At 41.1% G+C, this 25,518-nt stretch overlaps 1 protein-coding gene across 1 annotated transcript in view; it reads left to right on the forward strand.

Moving 5' to 3' along the window:
• Positions 1-25,518, forward strand: part of SLC41A2 (solute carrier family 41 member 2) — a 78,257-nt gene that overhangs the window by 41,114 nt on the left and 11,625 nt on the right. The window contains exons 6-9 of the mRNA XM_065420067.1: positions 5,333-5,480; positions 7,880-7,959; positions 19,817-19,948; positions 23,303-23,451. Coding sequence (XP_065276139.1) covers positions 5,333-5,480; positions 7,880-7,959; positions 19,817-19,948; positions 23,303-23,451 — 509 coding nt within the window. The remainder of the gene's footprint in view (positions 1-5,332; positions 5,481-7,879; positions 7,960-19,816; positions 19,949-23,302; positions 23,452-25,518) is intronic.

Consider the following 25,518-nt stretch of genomic DNA (forward strand, 5'->3'; position numbering starts at 1 on the left):
ATAAAGGTTGCATTTTTTTGAGTGGCATTAGATTTATTTTTCAAGTCACTGTAGATGTGCTGCACACTGGATAAATGTGAAGTGTATGTTTCTTGTAACGGAAGGCTGATTGAGATCACAGTTTTCGTGAGGTGGATGAATGAATGCATAGAATAAATGAGGGTTCATATGAAACTTCTTTGGGATCCTTGTACACTCTTCTTTAGCTAAGACTCATTTCACCATGTAATCTAAGTACTAGACAACTATTTTCTTTAGTTACTGTGTGTTTCTTTTTCTTCTTTCTCTCCGGTGGTGGTACTTTTTTCTTCTTCTTTTCCCTTCCCCATTGTGGGTTGGCCATGCAGGGAAGATGGCACTACTATAAAAGGGCCTCATAGAAGAAGTGGATCTTGAATTCAGTCCTGAACAAGGTCAGACTCTGTCTGAACTCTTCTAGTAAACTGTTTCATAGCTAGAGTCTCTCAAAGCTCAGAATATTCTGCTCTCTATTTCCAAAAGTCTGAATCTGGACCTGAGTGGCTGCACTTTCATTGTTAGAGCATCATAGACATTCATTCATAATCCATCATGACAGTCTCTGAAATACCTTGTCTAGCCTATTAAATGCCTTGTGTATTTGGACTTCTTATTAAATAGATAGGTAGCCAGTGGAATTTGGAGTATTGGTAGTGGGCAGCCACTTGCTTTAATTTTTGGACGGTCTTTGCCTTTAAGCCCGCGTAGGTGAGTTGTAGTAGTCTAGTCTAGAGCTTGAAAACTGACTGATATGAAGCTGAGACTGCCTTATCATTTGCCCTTCCTATATTGTTAAGATGGTCATGGCCTCCTGTTGTTTAGTTGTGACCCCTGCCCTAAAGAGAGGCTAATGAACTAATGCAGCTGTGAAGCAGAAATTAAAAGTTTTAGGCTCTGACTGTATCCTATGCTAGACTTAATTTTCTTAGGAACTGATTGTATTGTCTTCTCATTGGAAGTTCCTTCCTCAGATGGAATCCTAGTAATTAGTTTATCTACACAGTTCTGTTTATGCCCGGCTATTTGTATGGAGCAGACAAATAACATGTTTCATATTTCCCCCCACTCTTCAAGGAATTGAAGTGTGTGTGAATACTAAAAGGTGGGGAGTAAGGGTAGGATTTAAAAAGCACTGGCCTAATTCTATTTCCTATTTCACTGTTGACTTCAGTGGGAGCAAAGTTAGGCCAGTTTTGAGCGCCCTTCTGAAGTTTCATAATGCTTTTTGATTAATTGGATATAAACTTTATATGACAGCCTGTGTTGATTTGTATAGCTGTATATCTGTTCCATACAGTTGTTGTTAACTTCAAAATTTACTCAGTTCAACCTGTGAAAGCATTGATCGCCAGCTGTGGGTTCGTTTGGCTTCTTGAGATTTGTGAGGCAGCCCCTGCAGCTGGCTATTTACACAGCATTTTTGAAATATTACTGTCGTCTTGTATTGCAGAGGGAATCTATATTTGTTTGAACTGTAGTTCGTTAATCATTTTCTACAATAGCTCAGGCTCTAACTCTAGAGTTTTTCTTTGTGTTGTCATCATAGGATAGCACTGTGGTAGTGTTAGATATTTGTATGTAATTCTAATGTACTATTTTGAAGTATTAATATTTTATTTGAAAAGAAAACATTTGATCATTCTTATTTAGTATTCTTTATGTAATTTTCCTAGTTAATTTTAAGGGTTATTTCACCTGTGAGGAACCTCTCTTTACCTCTGCACCTTTCAAAAGAAAGGATCTATACCAGATACTTTACTTTGAGTGGGGAACTGGGGAGGTAACTACAAACAAACAAACAATTTCTTTATCCACTTTCCCTTGAGAACTGCTTAAATATGTCTCTTCCTTTCCTAATGAACATGTTCCAACAGGTTCATATATTTGTTTATTGGGTTACAATGATTGCTTTATTTTGTTATAGTAAATAAGTGGCTTCATTTTAGAGTTTTAGTTGCCTTTAGAGTGTGTGTGTGTTGTTTTTGTTTTCAAATTACATGTTGTCCAAGGCTGTGGGCTAAATGTTTTTGTGATACAAGCCAGGCCAGAGCTCCCCAGCTCAGCCTGCCCTTTCCCAGTACTGCTCTGTCCAAGGACTTTATCTTCTACACAAAATGGGCAGCCACTCGGCATCCCTTAGCAAAGAGTTTAACCAGCAGAATATCTTAGAAATAAGTGACTTCATTAGGACTTCATTATTCTTACAAAATATGCTATAGTACAGAAATTCCCTTGACTGTGTCCCACAAACCACTACTTGGGTGGAGGGAGGGTGTCTGCAGAGAGAAACAGAACAGATGGAAGGGGCAATGGAATGAAGAGCAAAATTAGACAGTGTGATTAACTTTTCAAAAAGGACACATTTATTGCACTAAAGACTTTCAAAAATACATACATTACTACTTTTCCATGTAAGCAATTTCTGTAGTAGTCACAGGAATTTTATGTGATTGCAAGTGGGGGGAGAGGATCCTAATATGACATACAGATGAGGAGGTGATTCACAAAAAATGTATTTTACGGTGTGATCCACATGATGAAAAAGTTGAAAAATCTCTGCAATAGTACATTTCTCTTTATGAAGTATTATTAAAACTAAGCTACAGTGGTTAAAAAAAAAGGGACCCAATACTGTGTGATTTGTGATTCATTATCTTTCCTTTTTATTTTTTAGTGGTAATTGTTCTCTTACAGTTTCACAAAATTAAGTATTTGGAGCATGTAGCAAAGAGCCGGCTCACTGGCGCGGCGCCTCCTGCTGGTCAGTCCAGCAATTAGCTCGTCCAGCTCAGGAGCGCCCTCCTCTGGCCAGTTTCTTGCCCTCAGTTACCTGCCCTGTTGTCTCCAACACCCCTGGCCCCGTGTTCCTCCCGGATCTCGGTGCCCCTTATCTTGGAGTGCTGCCCCACAGGGGAACCCCAACTCCCCTATACCCACCTTGCCTCAGTCGCTACTGCTAGTCGTCATCTAGCCCCTTCTCTCAGGGGCAAACTGCAGTCTGAAATGGCCACTCATCATTGGCAAGGGGGTTGGACCTGCTGCCTTTTCTTGGCCAGGCTGCCTCCCTGCAGCCCTAGTACCTCCTCAAGCCTTTGCTGCAAGGCCTCAGCCTGGGAGGTCGCCAGGCCAGAGCTCCCCAGCTCAGCCTGCCCTTTCCCAGTACTGCTCTGTCCAAGGTACCCCTATCTCTAGCAGGCAGCTAAGTCCTTCTTGCTCCACTGCTGGAGCAAGACTCACTTCCTTCTCCCTAGGAGCCCTTCTTATGCTGGCCCAGATGGGCCCTGATTGTCTGCCTCAAGCCCACTCCTGATTGATTGGCTCCCTGGGGCAGCCCTTTCCCCAGGCTGTTTTTAACCCCTTCCAAACTGGAGCAGGGTGACTGCCCCGCTATAGAGCAGATCTCCCAAAGAACTTTTGAAAATAAATTCTATTGAGAAACAATAGAACTATTCAAACACAATTTTAATAGTTTTAAAATATTGATTCAGTAAATGAGTTATGATTTGACTTCTGCAGACTCGTCCATGAAACTGACAACTAGACAGCAATTGACACACAAAAAACCCCAAAGGCTGGCAAAATTGCAGCCTGTCTGGCGTATATAATTGAGAACACATTTATTTAAAAATGTCTCTGCTCTGGGATATTTCTTGCATAATGTTGTTTAATTTTTCACTATGTCTGATGATCTTCATTATTTGATATTGATGAATCATTATGGGGTTTTTGTTGGCTGTTGTTTTGAGATGATGGAATATCAAACTTTCTTTAGGTTTTTGTCCCTAACTCTTTTGTGACAACTCTTTTTTCCACCTTTGCAATTACTTATTATCTGTTGTGCTGCTATGTTGGTATTTGCTCCACGAAGTTTTTCCTTGATCCTATGTTATGTCCTGAATGCTTAGGGATGTCTAAACTACCACACAAAAAAATACCCACCATAGCAGCTAGTCTCAGGGTCCAGGTAAACTGACTGAGGCTTGCACTGTGGCGCTTTTTCTCTCACATCCTGAAACACTACCGTGGCAGCAGCATTTTTGAAACTCTTTCAGAACAGATTTTTTTCTAAATGCCACCAAAGTAGTATTTGCTTGAATTGAAAGGCTCTGCAATAAGAATCTTGATGTTCAGGGATTTGATGTCACACTGATAAGTTATGGTGCTTGGGGGAAGTCAGACCTATAAACTGATAATCTTCTATTTTGCAATGTTTTACATGCAGTTACATTAAAAAAATTTGCACATTCATTCAAAACTTGTTAGGGATAATTTTTTTGCCCAAATTCTGTACATGTGGGCAAAATACGGCCAGTTGTTTAATACTAAATAACAGTGCTATATTTTTCATAAGATTAAGCATATGCAAAATAGTATTGGGGCATTACTGTGTAATTTACATTTATTTGCCATTAAGTGACATACCATTATTTATGTTGTTGCTGCATTAGGAAATATAGCATCAATGGGACAACTCATGTGGGGAAGGACTGCAGGACTGAGTCCTAAACTCATTTATGGAGAAAAACTGTACTCTTTCTATGCAGACAGACTACAGTTTGTATAAGCAATTCTGCTTTATAAATATATTACCTTACTGTGGAGTCCTTGTTCTCTGCTGTTTTTCTATGAATTATGATGCAATTTTGATGAAATTGCTGCTGTTGTATTTTTAAGCATTACACTGTGCAAGCTGGTTATATGTATTTTTAAAATGAGCTACTCAAAGTAAAAACAAAAGTAGGCATTTTGGTATTCTGCTCAGAACTGTCCTAGATATTTAAAACCTAGCATGATTGATTTATATGCATAATATTAAGCACCATGATTTAATCAGTTAAGGCTTGCTATTTCTGTAGAGCTTACTTTGCAATCTATTGTTGGGGGAGGAGGAAGACTGTGTTCTTGTTTGTTTGTTTCAGTTGAATTAATAAATGAAAACTTGATTTCTACTTCTTTACAAAAATTGAGATATGCATCACAAAGTTTGTTCTATTTTCCAGGTCTTCTTTATCTTCTCTAACATAGATACACAGTGCAGTGTTTACACTTAAAAAAAACAAAAACCCTCCCAAAACAAATCACTACACTGCACACATGATTTGTCCCCTGGGCAAAGGATGAAAGAAGAAATGTATGTGATATTAATCATGTCACTTAATGCTCTATTGGAAGACACTCGGATACTATGGTGATAAGGACAGTATAAAAATGGATAATATGTAGAACAGAATTCCATGTTAAAGTTTAAATTCCTTAGGGGAAAATTTGTAGGAACCCCAAAAAGGCTAAATCAATGTTTGTTTTTTTATTTTAGAGACATACTACTATATATCTCCTTTAGTTGGTGCCTTTTTCTTGGCTCTGACTCCTATGTGGATTGTAATAGCTGCCAAATATCCAGCTACAAGAACTGTTCTCTATTCAGGGTGGGAGCCTGTTATAACTGCTATGCTTATAAGCAGGTAAGTAATTTTTTAAAATTGTTTCACTGTGCTCCCCTGTCTGAATCTACCTGTTGTCCCTGTCTTATTAACCCCCCCAAACTTCATTAATGCAGAGTTAAAATTGTTCAGTGATGCCTTATGCCCTTCCAGAATGTGGAGAGTGGCTAAACTTAAATCTCTGAAAACCAGGATATACTGTACAGAGTTGAGGTACACCTTACCCCTGCAATGTATGCAACCTTAGCTCTGACCTCCTAGAGCTGGCAGTAGCCACTGAGAATGTTCAGTAAGGGGGAGGGATAGTGCAGTGGTTGAGCATTGGCCTGCTTAACCCAGGGTTGTGAGTTCAATCCTTGAGGGGGCCATTTTGGGGTCTGGGGCAAAAATCTGTCTGGGGATTGGTCCTGATTTGAGCAGGGGGTTGGACTAGATGACCTCCTGAGGTCCCTTCCAACCCTGATATTCTATGATTAACAAACTACTAAAGGAAACGGTGGATTTTTCCATCTCTCTAAATCTTTACATCAAGATTGAATGCCTTTCCGAAAGGTTTGCTTTAGTCAAATACAAGTTGTTAGGCTCAAAACTTGAAATTCTATGGACTAGATAATCTAATGGTCCCTTCTGGCCTTAAAATCTATGAAGCCACAATTAGTAGAGAAGAGGAAGGACTAAGGGAATTGTGCCCATTGTTATGTTGTGTTCCACAGATTTGGATTCCAACAGTTATTTGCATGCATGCCCTTGCATTCACTGTGTTAGGTGTAGCTGTGTTGAATGGTAGAAGGATTAGTTGGAGCGGCTTGCAGATCTGTGACTGTGCTGTGAACAGAGGTGCATACAGTATGTACCTTGAGAGGTGAAGTATGCCTCATTTCAGCACTGAATTTTGTGGGTTTTGTCAGTAGCAGTCTTCTTGCCATGGGGATTGTCAGCAGTTTGGTGACATACATCAGTGGTCCTCAACCTGTTTTCATTTGTGGACCCCCAAAAAATTTTGAGTGGAGGTGTGGACTCCTTTGGAAATCTTAGACATAGTCTGAGGACCCCCAAGGGTCTGCGGACTACAGGCTGAGAACCACTGGTATGCATGACAGTAGTCTCCAAGGCTTAGTGAAGGGTAAGTAAAGACAATGTCTCAGAAGGATTCCCCTGGACAAGGGTGAAGAGGTGGTAATGTTCAGCAAGACTGGGGTTGTTTGTGTGTTTTAGGCCCTCGGGTATGTCTGGACTGTGGTTGAAGGTGTGATTGCATCTTGGGTAGGCCTAGCCAAGGTGAACCGTTAGCAGGGGTATAGGGCTGTTTAGCTGGTGGGTAAAATTGAAGTGCCAGGTCTTCTTTTACCTTGGGATAGTTCTACATGTTAGTTACCTCATGGTAAAAAAACTCATCTTTATTAGCAGTGAAGACAAAGCCTGAGCTGCACAGAACAAAAAGAAATGGTGGGAGAGAGGAGGAGCAGCAGCAAAGCGGGGAAGGAGACTGCTTTTCAAGCCTGAGCTGTGGGATCATGGTTGTGGGAATGGCAACGGAGAAGGAGCTCAGTTGCCTGTGATGAAATGGGTACAAGCTCCCTCCTCAGGTCCTCCTACTTGTTGCTCTGGCCCTTTTGAACTGCAGCAATTATGGGCTGGATGTTTATGAAGAGGGAATTGAGGGCTGGAGGAAAGACTGGCCTGTGGGCCAAATGCTTGACAGCTCTGCAGGAACTTAAAATTTGCCAGGGATATAGTGCTCAGGTCAGAAGAGAGGATCTGTTTTTGTCTCTATCTTGTTTGTAACTAGTGATCTGTGTATTGTATGCTTACAGTGGAGGAGGTGCAGCTTGTTTTGGAAGCATGTGGACTGTGACTGGAGCATTCAGAAAATAAAGGGACAAGTCCTCACTGACTGGGCAGGGACTGTCTTATGCTATGTTTGTATGGTGCTGATCTCTATCACTGCCTCTAGGCAGTCCTATAATACAAATAATAAACAGTGCTGGTAATTCTAATGTATAGTTAAAATAGTAATTCTCTATGATTTATAAATCTGCTAAATCTGAAAGGATTTTCACAAGGACATTGAAAGACACCTTTTTGACATTAGCACCTCCCTCTTCCAAATATCAGGTTCCTATTTCAAACCTCTCAGGTGCAAAAACTGTTTTTAAAAGGAGCATTGATAAAACTGTGTGTTTTTCACTAATAATCTCCTCAGGAGCAGTGGAACTATATGCTCAAACTTTCCTTTAAAAAGGGGAGGCGGGCGGGAGGGACAGTGAGAGAGCAACCAAGCATAGAACATTTTCAGGTCACTTTTTGAATAAGTGTTACTAAGAATTTTGAATACTTAAAGATTGATTGATAGAATTTGAAAAATAAATATTGGTGCACCTATTTGCTTTGTTCTAAATGTTGTACTTTATATTTTTCAGCATTGGTGGCCTTATTCTGGACACAACTGTTTCTGATCCTAATTTGGTTGGGATTGTTGTGTATACTCCAGTAATCAATGGTAAGGCTGTAATAGGATTATTTTAGAATAAATATCAACAAGTCTCTATACATGTTTTATAAAAGATTATTACACTAAAGTTCAGCTGCAGTGGGTGGGTATCTACTACATTAATTTTAAGTTGTAACTTTGGTGTCAGAACAGGGTAATTTAAAATAGTAGCAGTGACTCCTGGTCATATGTACCAGAAACATCGAAGTGCATGTGAGAGAGAGAGGAAAAACAGGAGGCTAGTAGTACATATTTAAAGTTTGTGTAAGAAAGGGGGAAAGTTGAAAGAAAACATATTCAAATACTGTTTTGAAATTATTATGACTGTTAAATATAGGATTCCAAGATGTAATTCTTCAAGGGTTTTCTCTTGGACATATGGGGCAAATTTTCAAAAACAGTCGCTTAAACTCCATCTCCAAAATATGCAGGTGCAAGTATTAAGTGGTAATAATGCAGGCAAAATATAGAAATCATAGAGCAAGTTGAGTGTTGGTTCGTATGCTTGCCTATATGTGCAATTGCATGTACAAATCAAACATTTTGCAGCCATGCAGATATATATTTGTGAACATTAATTAGGTCCATGAATTAAATGTGGATATTTCCTAGATTCTTGTCTCTGAATTAATTCTTTAAGCACAGATGTGGAATGTTGGATTAATTTGTCAGCATATTAAACTATTTTTTAAAAATAAAATGTCTTGTAAGTCAAGCCCTGCACAGATACAAAATTTGTATCCGCATCCGATCTGTGATCCACAAACATGGTCTGTGGATGCGGATATCTGCAGATTTGTACTCTACGTAGGCTCTACTTGTAAAAAATATATTTATTTTCTAGTTCTGATTTATTCTTCATTGGTCTACTTTGCAGTGTGCAAAAAGATCTCACGTAGAAATTAGACATGGGACTTTCTTATTTGCAGTAGGTTTTCTGCTTACTGTGTAGCAAGTGTGGAAGGTACACCTCTACCCTGATATAATGCAGCCCGATATAACATGAATTTGGATATAACACGGTAAAGCAGCGCTCCGGGGGGGTGGGGCTGCGCACTCCAGCGGATCAAAGCAAGTTCGATATAACGCGGTTTCACCTATAATGCGGTAAGATTTTTTGGCTCCTGAGGACAGCATTATATCGGTGTAGAGGTGTATAAAGAAACTTCCTCTAAATATAAATACACCTCTACCCTGATATAACGCTGTCCTTGGGAGCCAAAAAATCTTACCGCGTTATAGGTGAAACCGCGTTATATCGAACTTGCTTTGATCCGCCGGAGTGCGCAGCCCCGCCCCCCCAGTGCACTGCTTTACTGCGTTATATCCGAATTTGTGTTATATCGGGTCGCGTTATATCGGGGTAGAGGTGTATTGTGATAAATCTCTGCTCATTTCCATTCATAAAAATATACAAAAGGGAGCCTAAGATTCTTAGGGCTGGCCTACACTACAAAATTAGGTCAGCTTAACTACATCACTCAGGGCTGTGAAAAATTTCACGTCCTGTGCAATGTAGTTAAGCCAACCTAAGCCCTGGTATAGACACCTCCAGATTGATGGAAGAATTCTTCTCAGAGAGGTGGATTTACTACAGCGATGGATAATGTTTCCTCTAATTTTTTCATCCATGTGCGGAATGAATTTTTGTATGTGCACCAATATTGAGATAATGTGTGGATGTGCGCCACCAGTAGAAATTACAAATCTCGATATAATATATATTTTTAAAAAGTTATCATAGGGATAATTACTCCAGCCAAGACAGGTTAGGCATTTTAGAACTCACTACTCAAAGAATTAAATTTAAGCATAAGAGAGAAATAAAATTATGAAATGCATAGACCAGTCAAAAAAATAAAATAACAGCACTTTGAAAGAATAAAATTACAGAGCATATATGTGCATTGCAAGAAGTACCAAGAAGTAACAACAAAAACAATAATACAAGTTTGTGTTGGGAGGTGAGTGTAAAAGAGACAGTGTGTGTGTGAGAGAGAGAGAGAGTGTGTTTTTGTGTGTGTGAGAGAGACAGAGAGACTGTGTGTGTGTGTGAGAGAGAGAGAGAGAGAGAGTGTGTGTGTGTATGTGTGTGTGAGAGAGAGAGAGAGACTGCGCTGTCACTTTAAGCAGAGCGACACTCACCAGTCTGAAAGCTTGTTCAGACACAGCAGCAGCCGCCAGCAACTCCGTCTCACTCCCTAGTGCTGTTCCCCCCTCACCTCCACTGCTCTGTGGAGATAGGGTACATGAGGGGAGGAGGGGGACACCCTGACATCAGTGCCCCTCTCTTTCTCCTCCCCACTCTGCACAGCAAGCAGGAGGCTCCCAGGAGCAGCTGGCCAGGAGTTCCAAGGCAGAGGGCAGGAGCAGCGCAGCAGTGGGGGAAGGGCACCTGAACACAAGTCGTCATTGCTGAGGATGTGTGCGACTAATAATCAAGTGTGCGGTACTTGATGGACTGTTGTATGGCCACACAGGCATGCAGCTTAGCGGGAACACTGGCAATGGACGAACCCTTTCTGTCGTTTTAGTGTTTATGCTACAGCGCTGCAGTTGTGCTGCTGTACCATTTCTAGGGTAGACTTACTCTAGATGCCTTTGAATTAATAAACAAGTGAAAATCAGTATCTAACCCATTAACATTCCCTTCCTCACTCCCCAAAAAACTCTACCTTCAACACAACTACCCACCTGAATTTCAGTTTCCCTTTCAAGGGAGCTGACTTTCAGAGGATCATTGCTCAGCATTTTTCTAAAAAACAGTTCTTTTTTAAGGTTTTTCAAGTTCGGCATCCAAAATCACATCACTTCTGAAAATCTTGGCCTTAATTGTTTTTCCTGTGGTGTGTGGCTGACAAGCTTCTTGATTCTGGACCTTTATGCAACAAGATCCTGGAATTAATAAGCACCAGAGATGACAGAGCTTTATAAGGCACCCACTGCTTATTATAGTGGCAAAAAACTATAATAGCTGAAGGCTTTGAGGCAACTGGACTATCAGCTAGAATTCTGATCAGTATAACAAAACATTTAAGAGTCTCCTAGCAGACAGCCTTGTGCCAAGTGAAAGTCTTATGTCAAAGAACTAACATCCAGCTTCATCAAGCTTTCACAGTCTTTGCAAAAGTACTGATGGAATACTTCCAACTATCTGTGTAGGACAGTAGTTGATTTTGGAATGGTGAGGTGGAGAACAGGCAATATATTTGTCTTAGTTACATCCTTGCACTGAAGTGGAACACTGCATCAAGACCGCCACAGATGAGTCCCTCCACTAATGTGTCCCTACACTGGGCAGAAATGCTAAAGAGCTGCTGACAGTGGTTGCCACGACAACCTCCGTCAATGTATCAAAAGCACACTAAGAAGAAAGGCCAATAGGTCCCCATGGCAACCTCTCGTGTATCGTGAGGAAGATTTGGCAAAGGTTTTTGTGTCAGTTTCCCTCCTTTGGCAAATCAGTGTTCATTAAGGAGAAACACTGGCCTGACAAGAAACCAATGATTGTTTAAATTAGTATTGCAAAGGCATTAGGCATCAATGTTCTCACCAATCTCTGAGACTTGAGCATCCAGTACTCCAGATGTGCAATATGAACTGAGTTTTCCTGCAGTTGAGCTTCCAAGCTAAACAAAGTGTAATTGGGGAGATTCCAATTTTTCAGTTGATGCCACCTGTGTTAAAGTGAGGTGTAAAGAAGTCATGTTGTACCTTGATATAATCGTAACCTATGCTTTCCCCTTTTCTGGGCCTTGGACACCTCACAGGCTTCTTCTCTTTGAAAGAATTTGAAGGATGTGACAGCATCACCTCTGAGGTGCCATAGCCATCTGAGTCCATACTGACTATCCAAGTACCTGCTTGCTCACCTGGGATACTGGGAGTGTATAGGAGTCCAGATATTGAGGGTTTGGGCTCAAAATCATATTTCTACCTACAAGAATGCAATAAATTTTAGATTTCACAGGAGGTTTCACCATACCTACATCTACAAAAGTCTCATCATGCTATGAGACATTTTCACTTGGGTGCTGTCCAACTAAACCACTAGATCTTAAAGTCCCCTTTTCTTCTGCAGTAGTTCAGGACAGATAGTTCTTGACAAGATTGGGATTTAGCTGGAAAGATTTGCCACAGTCAATAGTTTCAGCATAGCCGTTGAAACAGATAAATTCCATTGTAGATAAATTCTTGTACCACTTTGAGTGGAAGTTGATAAGGTAGGTGGTAACTCTTAGTTCCTGTGGGAGCTCATTCCATAGTTTGGGACCAAACACTGAGAAGACTCTGTTTTCTGCAGAGACTACCTTTACTTTTGTGGTAGAAAGTTTGAATGTGACTGAGGAGCAGAGTTGTTGACCAGGGTCCTCATCCCAGACCGTTAGGCAGTCTTTTAGATATCCTTGGCCCAGACTAAGGACCAAGACCTTGAATTTGAGTCAACATTTTATTGGAAGTCAGTGTAGAGAGCGGCGGACAGATCTGATGTGCTCATGGTAGCCTGCATTGCTGAGGAGGTGTGCAGCTACATTGTGAATTTGGTGTGGAGTTGGTGATTCCTAAGGGCTGATGGCTTTGTGCTCAGGTATATTGCATTTTAGTCTATCCAGGAGGTAAGGAAGGCATGTATAATTGAGGCCATGTAATCATCCACTAAGATGAGACTGAGTTAGCCTAGTCAATCAGAGGTGGTAGAAAATGTTACTTGTAGATGCTGCTATGTGAGAGCTTAATGTCAGTAAATTAATCCAGGAACCTATTTAAACTGCAGACTGAATTGACCAATTGATGGGTGGGTACCTGCAAGCAACGGAGACTGCACAATGGCAGCCAACTTCTCCACCTGGATTTCCTTTGCCCACGTCATCACCTTTATCTTGCTTGGGTTCAGCTTCAGCCAGATGTTCTGCATCCCTAAGTTGATCTTGTCCAAGCACTGAGCCATCTTGGTGGTAGTGATATAGTCATATATAGTGAAGGATAACTAGAGCAGTTGGCATTCATACTGCTGGCACTTGAGTGTGTTCTCTTACCCTACTCCCCCTAGTAGCTGTATGGAGATATTGAAGAGGACCAGAAATAGAATTGATCATTGTGGGATCTTGCAGATGAGGGGTCTGTTGGCAGAGGTGCAGTTTCCCAAAAGGTGCAACTTGCTTTTGGGTGCATCCCAATGTTTATAGAACCCAACTGATACATTTCCTTTATACCACCTTGGTGGATTCTGTTGTCTCACTGTAGTGGGTCACACAAGCTTTCATGGTGTAAAAATGGCAACCTATATCTGAGATGCACTGGCAGGGAGTCAGTCCAAAATAGTAAAATAAAAAGTGGATTTCCAAATTTCTCTGATTCGGAATTCAGCATCCAAGAATGTGTCCACAGTGGTATTGTGGACATATACTAGGTGGGTTGATACACCACCATTGTGTGTATCAAGGGTGGCATCCCATTAAATGTCTTTTAAAGGCTACGGCCGTCTAAGTAAAACTATGCTTCTATTTAAAATGGTACCTTCACACAAGTTGACTGTGTGAAACCTTCATTTACTTTCCCCCTTTTTAACATCCTCTGAGTAGTGATTGGACTTCATAGAGCTTTTTAATTGCTAAGAATGAGTCTGTTATAACATCTCCCTTCAGAAAAAGGTTATGTATAATTCTTGTTCTCCTGAAGTTATTGGGTTCATTGATTCTCTCTCATTCACTTCCCCAAAGAGTTGGGGGAATATGTTCCTTAAAACCTTCTACCTCTTTCTCAAAAATAAATAAATAAAAAATTACTACTACTGTTCAGGTACCAAGGGCTGCTGGTTTCCCCTCCTCCCCCTTAACCAAGCAGTGGAGAACATAATATTTGCTGAGAGGGTACAGGTCTGTCTCATTTTACGCGGGGGTTCCGTTCCGCGGTTACCACGTAAAGCGAAAACCGCGTATAGCCAAAAACCCCATTGAGTTCAATGGTGGGCGAAATCGCCCGCACTACAGATATAGTATTGAAATTGTTGTTTTTCTCTTTTTTTTTTTTTGGTTTTGCCGACCGCGTAAAGTTGAAATCGCACATGTTAAATGCGCGTAAGATGTGACAGACCTGTATATGCTTGGCTACCCTCAAATTCTATAGCTAAGGGAATTTCTGCTATTCATATATGGGACACAGAGAGTAAAGAGTAGTGGTTCTCAAACTTTTGTACTGGTGACCCCTTTCACACAGCAAGCCTCTGAGTGCAACCTGCCTTATACTTTAAAAACACTTTAAAAATATTTAACACTATTATAAATGCTGGAGGTGCTGCGGGGCTTGGGGTGAGGCTGACAGCTTGTGACCCCCTGAGAGGTCTTGACCCCCAGTTTGAGAACACCTGGCTAAGAGTGTGGCTATATTATAATGTGCCTTCTGAAAGAGGAAATTACAGGTAAGTAATTTGCTTTTATTCAATGTAGGCTCTCCTGTGCTTCATAGTTGCTCTGGTGCCTCTTGATTATTGCTGTTGTCAGTGTAAAGTATAAAACTGGAATTTAGAAAATCCTTTTATATAAACATATCTGCACATACCTTATTAACTATCAAAGATCCTAAGTGTGGATTACCTAATAGGTAGCTTTTGAAATATCACTGTTGCTGACCAATCAAAAAAAAACAAAAAACCAACCCCCCCCCCCAAACTTCCCCTACCAGGGACTTTTCTTCTCTTGTGTTTTTCTGAAGATGGCAGGGCCCCTCATCAGAAAGTCTGACTCTGCTTCAAAATCTGTCTTATGAAACCTAAAACTGCTAGTTTACCCTGCTCCCTCGGTATGGTGCAAAAGAGAGACTGTATGGGTATGCACAGCACCACCTGAATCAGCCCTGCTGAGGGGATTTCCAGCCTTCCATACACTTGGAATTCTTATCTTGGGCCCTAAACAAGGACAGCAGCTGGGAGTTTCTCCCTCAAAATCCCAAAATGCTTCCAGGACCCCTTCCTCTTGCTCAGTCCCTGTCCCACAAGACTTTTCCCACAAAACCCTCCTGAATGTAGTAATGCTGACCCTGAAGGATTTCCTTACCAGCTTTAAAGGACTGGTAACCCTGGTACCTCATTATAAGAATTTGCCAAAAAATAATATAATTATAATATAATAAGATAATAATGATCTGAACAATTTGCTTCAGACTGTGCTGCAGACATGAAGTAAAGTGCAGCTAATGGAAATAGCTACTTTATGTTTAGGTTTTGGTATAATTCTCAAACAAAACATAATCTAGTGTTTTGGAAATAGGTGAGGTTTAGAAGTGATTTTATATATAACAGCAGTGTATATGTAGATATTTTGTCCTTTTTCTGTGTTATGCAAACGTTTTTTCTACAAAATCTGGAAATTCCTGCAAATCACAAATGCTTTGCAGGGTTAGATAATAAAACCTTACTATCCAGGTGGCATAAAACCATCCTCTTTAATAATAAAACAGAGCTATACTTCGTACATGCCACTAGCTTCTTCTGCTCATTAGCTGGTTTTGTTTATTATAAGATGGTCAGATATCTGGGGAGAAAATTTAAGTAGGGATCAAAGCGACTGGGAAAAGGTTTGCAGAAATCAATATGAGAACTTTAATACAAAACTGTAATTGTATTTCTATTGTCAAGGAGATGAAAACTAAGATCACATCTATGCCATAAATATATCTTTTCTTTCATATTAGTATGGTAAGTTGAACAACAGACCCTCTGTTTTTTCACAAATATTTTGTAAATGGCTATTGCCTGTTATAAACAGAAGCACTTGTTTTCAGGTGGGATGGTGGTGATGTGTATTTGTGGGGGATATAGGAGGAAAATCCTGTGCAATCATTCCCCATTTTAAAAATGTAAAATATTTCCCATTAGAAGAGTAAAGTATCTTAATAAATACATATATTGCTTTAAAATAGAGTGTGTGTGGAGCTCTCAGACAACACAAAAGTGCTTTGGCTATTAGGTAGCCTCAGACTATTCAACAATGAAATCTGATGCCACTATAAATCAGAAAGAAAATATATTCATAAGTTTGTATGGTAGCGGAGAGACTTGGTTGGGCAGTGAGTAGACTATTTTGCATCCTCAATTGGAAGAAAGTGTATTGGTCTCAGAATGGCACCTGTTCTGTATGAGTAGGTGCATAGTTCAATCTTTATTTTGGTATATACAGAGGTTGAGAATCCTGTTTATGGATATTTAATTCTGACATATTTGGGGTGATAGTTCTTACTTTTTCTTAGTTGTTACCTTATACAAGTAAAATGGTGTATACTTTGTGCTGTTTTGCGTTTTCTAAAAGTCTTTCTTTTAAAATTTTTACAAGATTATTTCAGGATTTATTAATTTCCACATCATAATTTGTTAGGTATATCCAAAATATTCTCACAATTTTAGTAAAATGAATCAATTTTTAAAATACATTATTTTCCAGGCTACATGCCTTAGCCAAAACAAATATATATTGTTCCTATAAAAAAGTAATAACTTGCTCATACAATGTTGGCTCGAAATCTTTTCTGGAAAGACAGCTGTATAGGAGAACCTAATAGTTTATCTAACTCTACTATGTACATTAGGCTGAAACTTTCCTTGCCAGGTGTCTGCTTTAGGCGTATCTGTTTTGGAAAGTTTCAGCTAAAATGGTTTGCCCATTTCGGGGTCAAGCAAATTTTTCCTTGCAATTTCTTCTCTTGGATGCTGGGGGCCACTGTGGCACTAGGCGCCACAAATGAGAGCAGGTAGGCAAAGAAAAGCCTGGGGCTGGCCTGTGCCAGCAAACTCAGGCTTGCAGATGTAGGTCTCCGGCACTGTTTCATTGCTGTGTAGACTTTCAGGTTTGAGCTGGAGCCCAAGCTCTGGAACCTTGTGAGGTGGGAGGGTTCTAGGGCTCGTACTGGAGCCCGAGCACCTGGGCAAGGCATTTGAACTAGAGTTTCCACAGGTTGCCATTAATTGTGTATACCTTATTTTTTCTGGGTATCCAACTGGAGACCCTGCAGTCTGATCTGCAGAAGTCCTGAGCATTCACAGCTGAAACTGAAGTCAATGGGAGCTGTGCTTTGAACATACTAATTTCTGTATCATGCTAAGTACTCTGAAAAATATGGTCCTAGATGTCTCAAATTAGGCATCCAAAATTACTGGACACTCTTAACCTTAATCTTTCTGTGCCATCTGTAAAATGGGAATAACACAACTACCTCACCTCATAGGGGTGTTGTGAAAATAAATTCATGAGTGTTTGTACTATAGTGATGAGTACCTTAGAAAAGCCCATGAGGAAATTAATAATGCTGTATACATTTAAGATTTTGAATAGTGTGCTGTAAATAAGGTATGGGGCACACACTGGATAATAAGAATAAAATGAAATATTGAATAGTTGCTCAGTCGGTGACCACAATTCATCTTGTGCACTGAATGAGGCAGGGAGGGGCCTATGGAAGAAATAGTATGTGATCATGTTAAAGACTGAATCATAATGCGTACCAGCTCTGCCTATAATAGGTATATGTTTTTGGGATTCATTGCAACAATGTACATATAACTTATTTCTCAAATTGTAGATTAAAAAGTTATTGCAGCCTTGATATAGCAAAAGTCATCAGCATTTGATTAGACGTATGGGGTTGGGGAGATGTGCACACAACTGGAAACTTTAAATATATTGAACATCTTTATACAGGTGGAGTCAGATTCTACAATATGCTGGATGTCTTCTGCGAATTGCTAAATGGCCTCAACTCCCATTGACTTGCAGGCGATGCTCAGTAGCTTGTAGGATCAGACCCTTGAAGGAGGGCGGTATATACATTAAGATTACCCAACTCTTCCCTTTATAAGACTCTGTTTTCAGCTGTTTACAACATTGTCAAATGTAAACCATTTCAGCTGAAACTTTCCATGCCAGGTGTCTGTCTCTGGCTTCAAAGTTTTTGGAAAGTTTCAGCCAAAACAGTTCAGCCATTTTAGAGAATATGTTGGGGGGGGGGGGGAATAAATATTTTATTAAAATGTTAAAAATATTTTAAAATTGCTATTGAGAAGTTCTAGATTTCCATACTTTAGAGAAGGGATTTGAAATTTGGCAGAGGGGTGATGTTTGTGTCAGGTATGTACCTTTTGCTGTTCCTATGGAAATCTGCCCAAATGTTCCAAGAAGCCTTTGAAAAATCTGTTTGCACATGCTAAGTAGAGCCTTTAGACCTGCATGGCTAGAATCTTGGAAAATTCCATTCACACTGAGCATGCTCCAGGATCTCTCAGGTCCTGTGTATGTGGACTGTGCATGAACCATCTCCATACAGCAACCACACATGTCCATTCCTAGGGTACAGAGGCTCAGCAGAACTTCCCCTGAACTTTCAGCTCTTGGCTGATGTGGGCTGGGGTGGGACTGGACACCAGAACTGAGAGAGAACAGGGAGACTATTTCCCTTGTGCTCTCAATATCCCCACCCCACTCCCTGCAGCTGGTGCCCAGGCAGCATGGAAGAAGAAGGTGCCTGACTCAGATACAGGGAGCCAAGAGCCAGACGAGGATGAGGGAAGAGGAAGGAGTAGATTGGGAGAAGGGGCCACAGTGGTTGGGGATGGGGGAAGACTGAGAGTGGAGGCTGCGAGACAGAAGGGGAGGAAAAACTGTGACTGGGACCTGAGGGGTTGGGACTGGGAGACCAGAACTGGTTGGGCAAGACGGCTGGGGGGAACTGAGAAGCAGTTGGTGTGGAGAGTGAGACTGAGATTGAAGGAGGAGCTCAGGGAACTTGGACTTGTTAGGCAAGCAGACTATAATTGGGAATCAGTGAGGTGGGTAGGGGAAAAAGCAAATCTGATGAGAAGCTGTGGCGCATGGGAAGAACTGGGACTAGCTGGGCAAAGAGACTGGGACAAGAAGCCAGTGAGGGGGGCAGACAAATGGGGGAAGTGACTGGAGTTGGGGAAGGGTGAGAGACAGATTGGACCAGGAGTTGGGGGGGGCCAACTTGGGGCTGGCAGAGTGCTTAAATTCACAATCTTAATATTCTTTTAACATAATCTCTGACTGTGCACGTGCACAATAAAATGAAGATGATGGGTTGATGCAAAAATATGTAATTCTCTCACACACACACACACAAAGTGTGTGTGTGTGTGTATATATATATATATATAGTGTTGTAGAGCAACTTATTTTTTTGTAATCAAATACAGTGAGTCTGAAGATGGGCAAATATACTTTAAACACCTCAAATACTTAGAACGATGCTATTAACAAGCATGTTTAACCATAGCGTAGCCAGGACATAACATTGTTTCCATGATAAATTAGGACAGGTGTTTTTTCTTTGAGAAATGTTATATCCATGTTATATAGCCAAGCTAACAGACTAACTCAGTGTAATCTGTAGCAAAGCTCCTTTAACACAGTTCTCAGAAAAAAATTATTTCCAGTACTAGACACTGAAATTATGTTAGCAACCATATTCATAGATATAACTGGCATGATTTTGGCTGTACCATGGACAGGGTCTTATGTGTTGAGAGTGTTTGTTAAATGACAATGAACAAGGCTGACAACTGTTCTGTAGAAATATTTATCCTAAGGAAAGGGGTTGTCTTTTAACTCTAAAATGGTTCAGTGAAGTGACAGGTTTTTTTGGTATTTTTTAATAATGAAGTCAGGGATGGCAGTCTTCCAGTCACATTGTGTTTAGTGTTGGCCTGAGTAGAAGCAGAATAATAAATTTCCATGGTGAAGATGTTTTCACCTTTTGACCTTTGTACTCTGTGTGATGGGCGTAATAACAGTTGATAAGTTTGATAAATTGTTATCTGTCTGAGAAGAATCAGTGAAAGATGTCATTTCTTTTTCTGTTTCAGGTATTGGTGGTAATTTAGTGGCAATTCAAGCTAGCAGAATTTCTACCTATCTCCATTTACATAGCATTCCTGGAGAGTTGCCAGAAGAAGCAAAGGGTTGCTATTACCCATGCAGAACCTATTATGGTACAGGTATGTATTGGTGGTTGTTAATTGTTGCAACTAGATTTTTTGCTTTTTGCACTCTTTTTTGCTTCTGTAGACCGACCTGTACACCCAGTGAATGTGGGCACCATATTCAGCTGTTGCTGTGATAGGTAGACAGTAATGAAAGATTCCTCTATCTGCAACAATTGGGCGGTAAGGAGGTTGTGTATAGGGCTTGAGTGGGAGAAGTGTAATAGGGACTGAGGGACAGAGATGGAAGTCAGGAGGGGTTAAAGATACTCCCCAAACGGCTGCACTCAATGCTGCTTTGTCCTTTTATCCTCCAGTAACTCATTAACTTCTGCAGAAGTTAATCTGCAGAAAAGGACCTAGGGGTTACAGTGGACGAGAAGCTGGATATGAGTCAACAGTGTGCCCTTGTTGCCAAGAAGGCTAACGGCATTTTGGGCTGTATAAATAGGGGCATTGCCAGCAGATCGAGGGACATGATCATTCCCCTCTATTTGACATTGGTGAGGCCTCATCTGGAGTACTGTGTCCAGTTTTGGGCCCCACACTACAAGAAGGATGTGGAAAAATTGGAAAGAGTCCAGCGGAGAGCAACAAAAATAATTAGGGGGCTGGAGCACACGACTTATGAGGAGAGGCTGAGAGAACTGGGATTGTTTAGTCTGCAGAAGAAATGAATGAGGGGGGATTTGATAGCTGCTTTCAACTATCTGAAAGGGGGTTCCAAAGAGGATGGATCTAGACTGTTCTCAGTGGTACCAGATGACAGGACAAGGAGTAATGGTCTCAAGTTACAGTGTGAAAGGTTTAGGTTGGATATTAGGAAAAACTTTTTCACTAGGAGGGTGGTGAAGCACTGGAATGGGTTACTGAGGGAGGTGGTGGAATCTCCTTCCTTAGAGGTTTTTGAGGTCAGGCTTGACAAAGCCCTGGCTGGGATGATTTAGTTGGGGATTGGGCTTGCTTTGAGCAGGGGGATGGACTAAATGACCTCCTGAGGTCCCTTCCAACCCTGATATTCTATGATTCTATGAACTTATCTCTCCCATCCAACCTCAGAAGTTCACTCCCGTTCTCCACCAACACCCCGTTTATCCTCGCTGTCAAGTCCTGGCTAGGAGTCAACCAGGGCTGACTCTAGGATTTTTGCCGCCCCAAGCAAAAAAAATTTTGGCCGCCCCCCCCTTTTTTTTCATGCCCCCCTGCCCCCGGCCCCGCCCCAACTCCACCCCTTCCGAACCCCTTCCCCAAATCCCCAGCCCCACCTCCTCCCCCGGCGTGCTGCATTCCCCCCCCCATTGCTTCCTGCGGGCCCCCCTCGACCTCCCGCCCTAGCTCACCTCCGCTCCGCCTGCTCCCCCGGGCGTGCCGCCGCTCCGCTTCTCCCCCCTCCCTCTCAGGCGAGGGAGGGCGGAGAAGTGGAGCAGCGGCGTGTTCAGGGGAGCAGGCGGAGCGGAGGTGAGCTAGAGTGGGGGGGGGGCGCAGGAAGTAATGGGGGGGTAGAGGAACCACTCCCCGCTCCAGCTCACCCCCGCCGCCTCCCCCGAGCGCCCCGCCACTCGGCTTCTCCTCCCTCCCAGCCTTGCTGCGCGAAACAGCTGTGTAGTGCGCGGCGAGCCTGGGAGGGAGGGGGGAGAAGCAGAGCGGCAGCGGTGCGCTCGGGAGCAGGCGGAGGCGGAGAGAAGGCGAGCTGGGGTGGCAAGCTGGGGCGGCGGGGGCCCTTTTCCCCCATGCCCTGGAGTTGGCGCCTATAATGGCCGGCGCCAGAATGCCGCCCCTAGAAATGTGCCGCCCCAAGCACCTGCTTGTTTTGCTGGTGCCTGGAGCCGGCCCTGGAGTCAACACACATGCACACATTGTCCTTCTCTTTCCAGTATTTGTGGAGAGTGTGCTGATTAAATACTGGGTTCATTATAAATAGTCTCTGCTTTCCCCTCCCAAACCCACCCACTGACTCTCTTGGACCTCACCCCCTTCTCTGGGTCCTTGCTTCTTCATCACCACCACCACTCCCACCTCCCAATCCCTGCTTCCTCACCACGACCACTGCTCCCCTCCAACACACCCCTCCAGAATGCCTGCTTCCCTCCCATTCCCAACTCCACTTTATCACCCACCCACTTGCCTTCAGGTGTCTGCTTCCCCCTCCATGCCCTAGTCCCCACCTTCTCTCCTTACCCCCCAAAAAACCCTATCTTCCAGGCTTTCATGTTTGTTAGCCTCCTAGCTACTCAGTCTCCCCATACAGCAAGTTATGCTGCTGCCTCTGATCTGTGTAGGCAGCAGCAGAGATTCCATTGCCTGCAGCACCAGGTAGTCTGACTTTCCTCTAAGCTGAGATTTCCTTGTTTTCCAGTTTTCCCCCAAAATCAATACGGTTCTCTCCACTCCCTGAAATTTTGGAAATGATCAGATGTGGTGTTCCAACATTATCACCTTACGTACAGAGAAGCAAAGAAATGCCGTCAAGTTGAGTGTCGAGTCTCGCTTTGCTTGGCTAATAAGGAATTTCATTCATTCAAGTGTAAATTCTGTAATATGTCAGCCTATCCTGTAGGAGTTGAATCGTATTAAGGCAAAGACTTGATTCTCCCAGAACTCGTTTTGTTTCCCGACTCTCTCCACCCTCTTTACTACTAATTGGGAAAAGTATCCTTCAGCTATCTAGTGCTGTTCTATAAACCAGCAGATAGTGTTGTAGCTGAAACTTTACCCAGATGCCAAGAACTTTTTATTTCCTGCTTCACCTTGTTAGCCTAAGTCATAATGGTTTTATTCCATCCATGTGATAATACTTGAATGGGAAGTTTCCAGTCAAGTTGTTATCATCATGCCACACAATGGTTGCTCTGACTTCCACAGTTTTTCCTTAAATTTAGAACAGAAGGTACCATTTGTAAATGTGTGATAGCTTTTGGCAAGAGTTGATTTTTGAGAAGCTTCTGTTGCTCTTTGATATTTATTAAATGTACTCTAACTAATAAATAAAAAATAGGTGAATGTGAAGTTACTGCTTAGCAATATAAAAAGCCCTCTGAGGGACTTATGTAGAAGGTAAGGGTGGCCAAAACTTCCCTCTCCTGAGGGAATATATAGGGGCCTACTGCAATTTAAAGTGGGTGGTAATGTTTAGGTAAGGAACCCAATCAAGGTGGCCAGGGGATGGTCTGATTCAGAGCAGACCGTCAGCAGTCCTGTTGATCACCTGGCAGACACTAAACATAGAAGAAACTCTGAGGGAATTTGATGGTGAAAGTCATGCATGCCCTCCCAGAAGGGTACAATTTGCACCCCTTCTATTATTGATAAAAATATTTTCCAGCTTTCAAAGGGATAAACGGCATTTTTATTTTTATTTTTGTATTACAGGAGTAAATAACAAATCAGCCCAAGTTCTTCTCCTTTTGGTGATTCCTGGGCATTTAATTTTCTTGTACACCATCCATTTAATGAAAAGTGGTCATACCTCTTTGACTCCAATTTTTATAGCAGTATATTTGTTTGCAGCCCTGCTACAGGTAAGAATAAAAAATGGTTATAATATGTTTTAGCTCTCAAAGAATACCATGTTTGATACTTGCTTTTAGATATGTAAAGAGTAGAAGCAATAGGGTGTGTGTGTCCGTGTTATGGGTTATCAGCACACACCCTCTTTGTAATAAATTATTATCACACATACCCAACAGCTTCTACAACTGCATTTTGGGGTTTCTCATCAGATACCTCACCGTGTCATTTTCCCAAGTGTATGTTGTGCTTTTTCTTTGTTCCTCATGTGTCAGCACCATTAAAGCCAGTAAGCATCATGTTAAACAATGGGAAAGGAATATGGCCTTTATTAATAGAAAGCAGGCCAAGAAAAATTCCTAAAAAAGTCTCAACTTGGTTTCATTCAAATAAAATGGATCACAATCTTGTTGGTTAACATAACCCACAAATGTAACAGTCTTACCTATATGCTTGTGTGCATCTCTTAAACACTCATTAAAGGTGAAGTCAGTTTAGCAGTAACCAGAATAATAATTGTTAATTGCATCCGTTGTTTTTATTAAACATTTTTGCATCACTTTTGCTGGCTTTATTTAAGTCTCTAGCCCAAGCAATAGCAGCAGTTGAAAGGAGCCTTTGAAATAGTCATAGCGTAAGCTGAAGTCACTCCAAATAAAGAAATCAGCTTATACATTGAATTGATTTATTTACAGTCAAGTTTTAGTTAAAACTTTGCTGAGTTGAATAACACATTTAGTTTTGTTTTTTTTTAAATGAAGGACATACTTGAAAGATCCATATGTGGAGTGTAGGTCTTACTTCTAAAATAACTATTACCAAGTTATCTTTAAAACTAACATAATCATAGTCAACAAATCTCTTACATAAAAAAACCCCTGTAATTCCGTGTTCTGAACTGTTTTTCTGTGTTTATTGGAGTGGTGTTGTTTCAGTTTAATTGTAAATGGATAAAAAAAATCACCTGGATTGTATATTTTAAATATACTCATTTTTGTGTGTGGATCTGCTGAAGTTAGAAATTCAGTGATTAAAAAGATGGATTTTGCAAACTTCTAGCATTTGAATTTTATATGAGAACACCACCATTTTTTCACCTAGTATACAATTGGAAAACTCAAGGCCTTGCATATAACTGTGTCTCATACTAAAGTTGTCATGCCATTATTTTTAACTCTTTTCCTTCATACTTAGTGTTCTTTCCCATTCTATCACTTTGATTTGTTTAATTTCTCCTTCTCCACCCCCCTCTCATGGACTTACTTTACATTGTCCTGATGCAGATTTCACTGAAAGCAATGGAACTGCTGGAAGAAATTGATTTTATGTTTTTCTTTTATAATTATATTAGCAACTATGCAAATACTATATTATCATTTCCCTCAGTTTTGAATTGGCATTTGGAAAGTCTCAGGTTTCTCTTGCTGCTAACTGCTGATGCTAAGAATAGGCAGGGCTTTTTAGAATGGCATGGTAGAAAAATCTTGGCATCAGCATAAGTATACATTTAAAATACATTTTCAAAAATGCAAGAAAATTGCAAGGCCTGATTCACCTTTCACTTATGCCAGTGTTACAGTAGTAATATTCCACTGACATCAGTACAGTCCATCCTGATTTTTAATCTGATATAAGCAAGAGGAGGCTGAAGCTTCCAGTTTTTCCTTTTGTGGATGATTTTCCTTTTACCACCATCTATCTCTGGCCATGACAGACATTTTGCAGTTATTGTTCTTTAGTGGCTGAATCACAACTATTGCACACTATAATTTTTCAAGGGTCTTTTGCAAAGTTACAATTAAGAATCCCATATTTCTAGTCACCTTATGAAAATATTCCACTACATTGATGGTTTCTTTTCTCTTCCTTTATTCCCATTTTGTTATACCAGATATAATCACATTTCTATAATGCTGGTATATAGAAAGGTTTTGTATAGCTTTAATTAGCGGAATTCAGATTTTCATATAAATGACACTTCCCTGTCCCTTGAGTCATGATTACATCTTCAATTATCTGTACCACCTTAATCAGTTATGCTGGTGCTCTTTCTTACTGCCTGTTGGGACCTTAAGAGT

The sequence above is a fragment of the Emys orbicularis genome, chromosome 1, assembly GCF_028017835.1.
Source record: "Emys orbicularis isolate rEmyOrb1 chromosome 1, rEmyOrb1.hap1, whole genome shotgun sequence".
Classification (NCBI taxonomy): Eukaryota; Metazoa; Chordata; order Testudines; family Emydidae; genus Emys; species Emys orbicularis.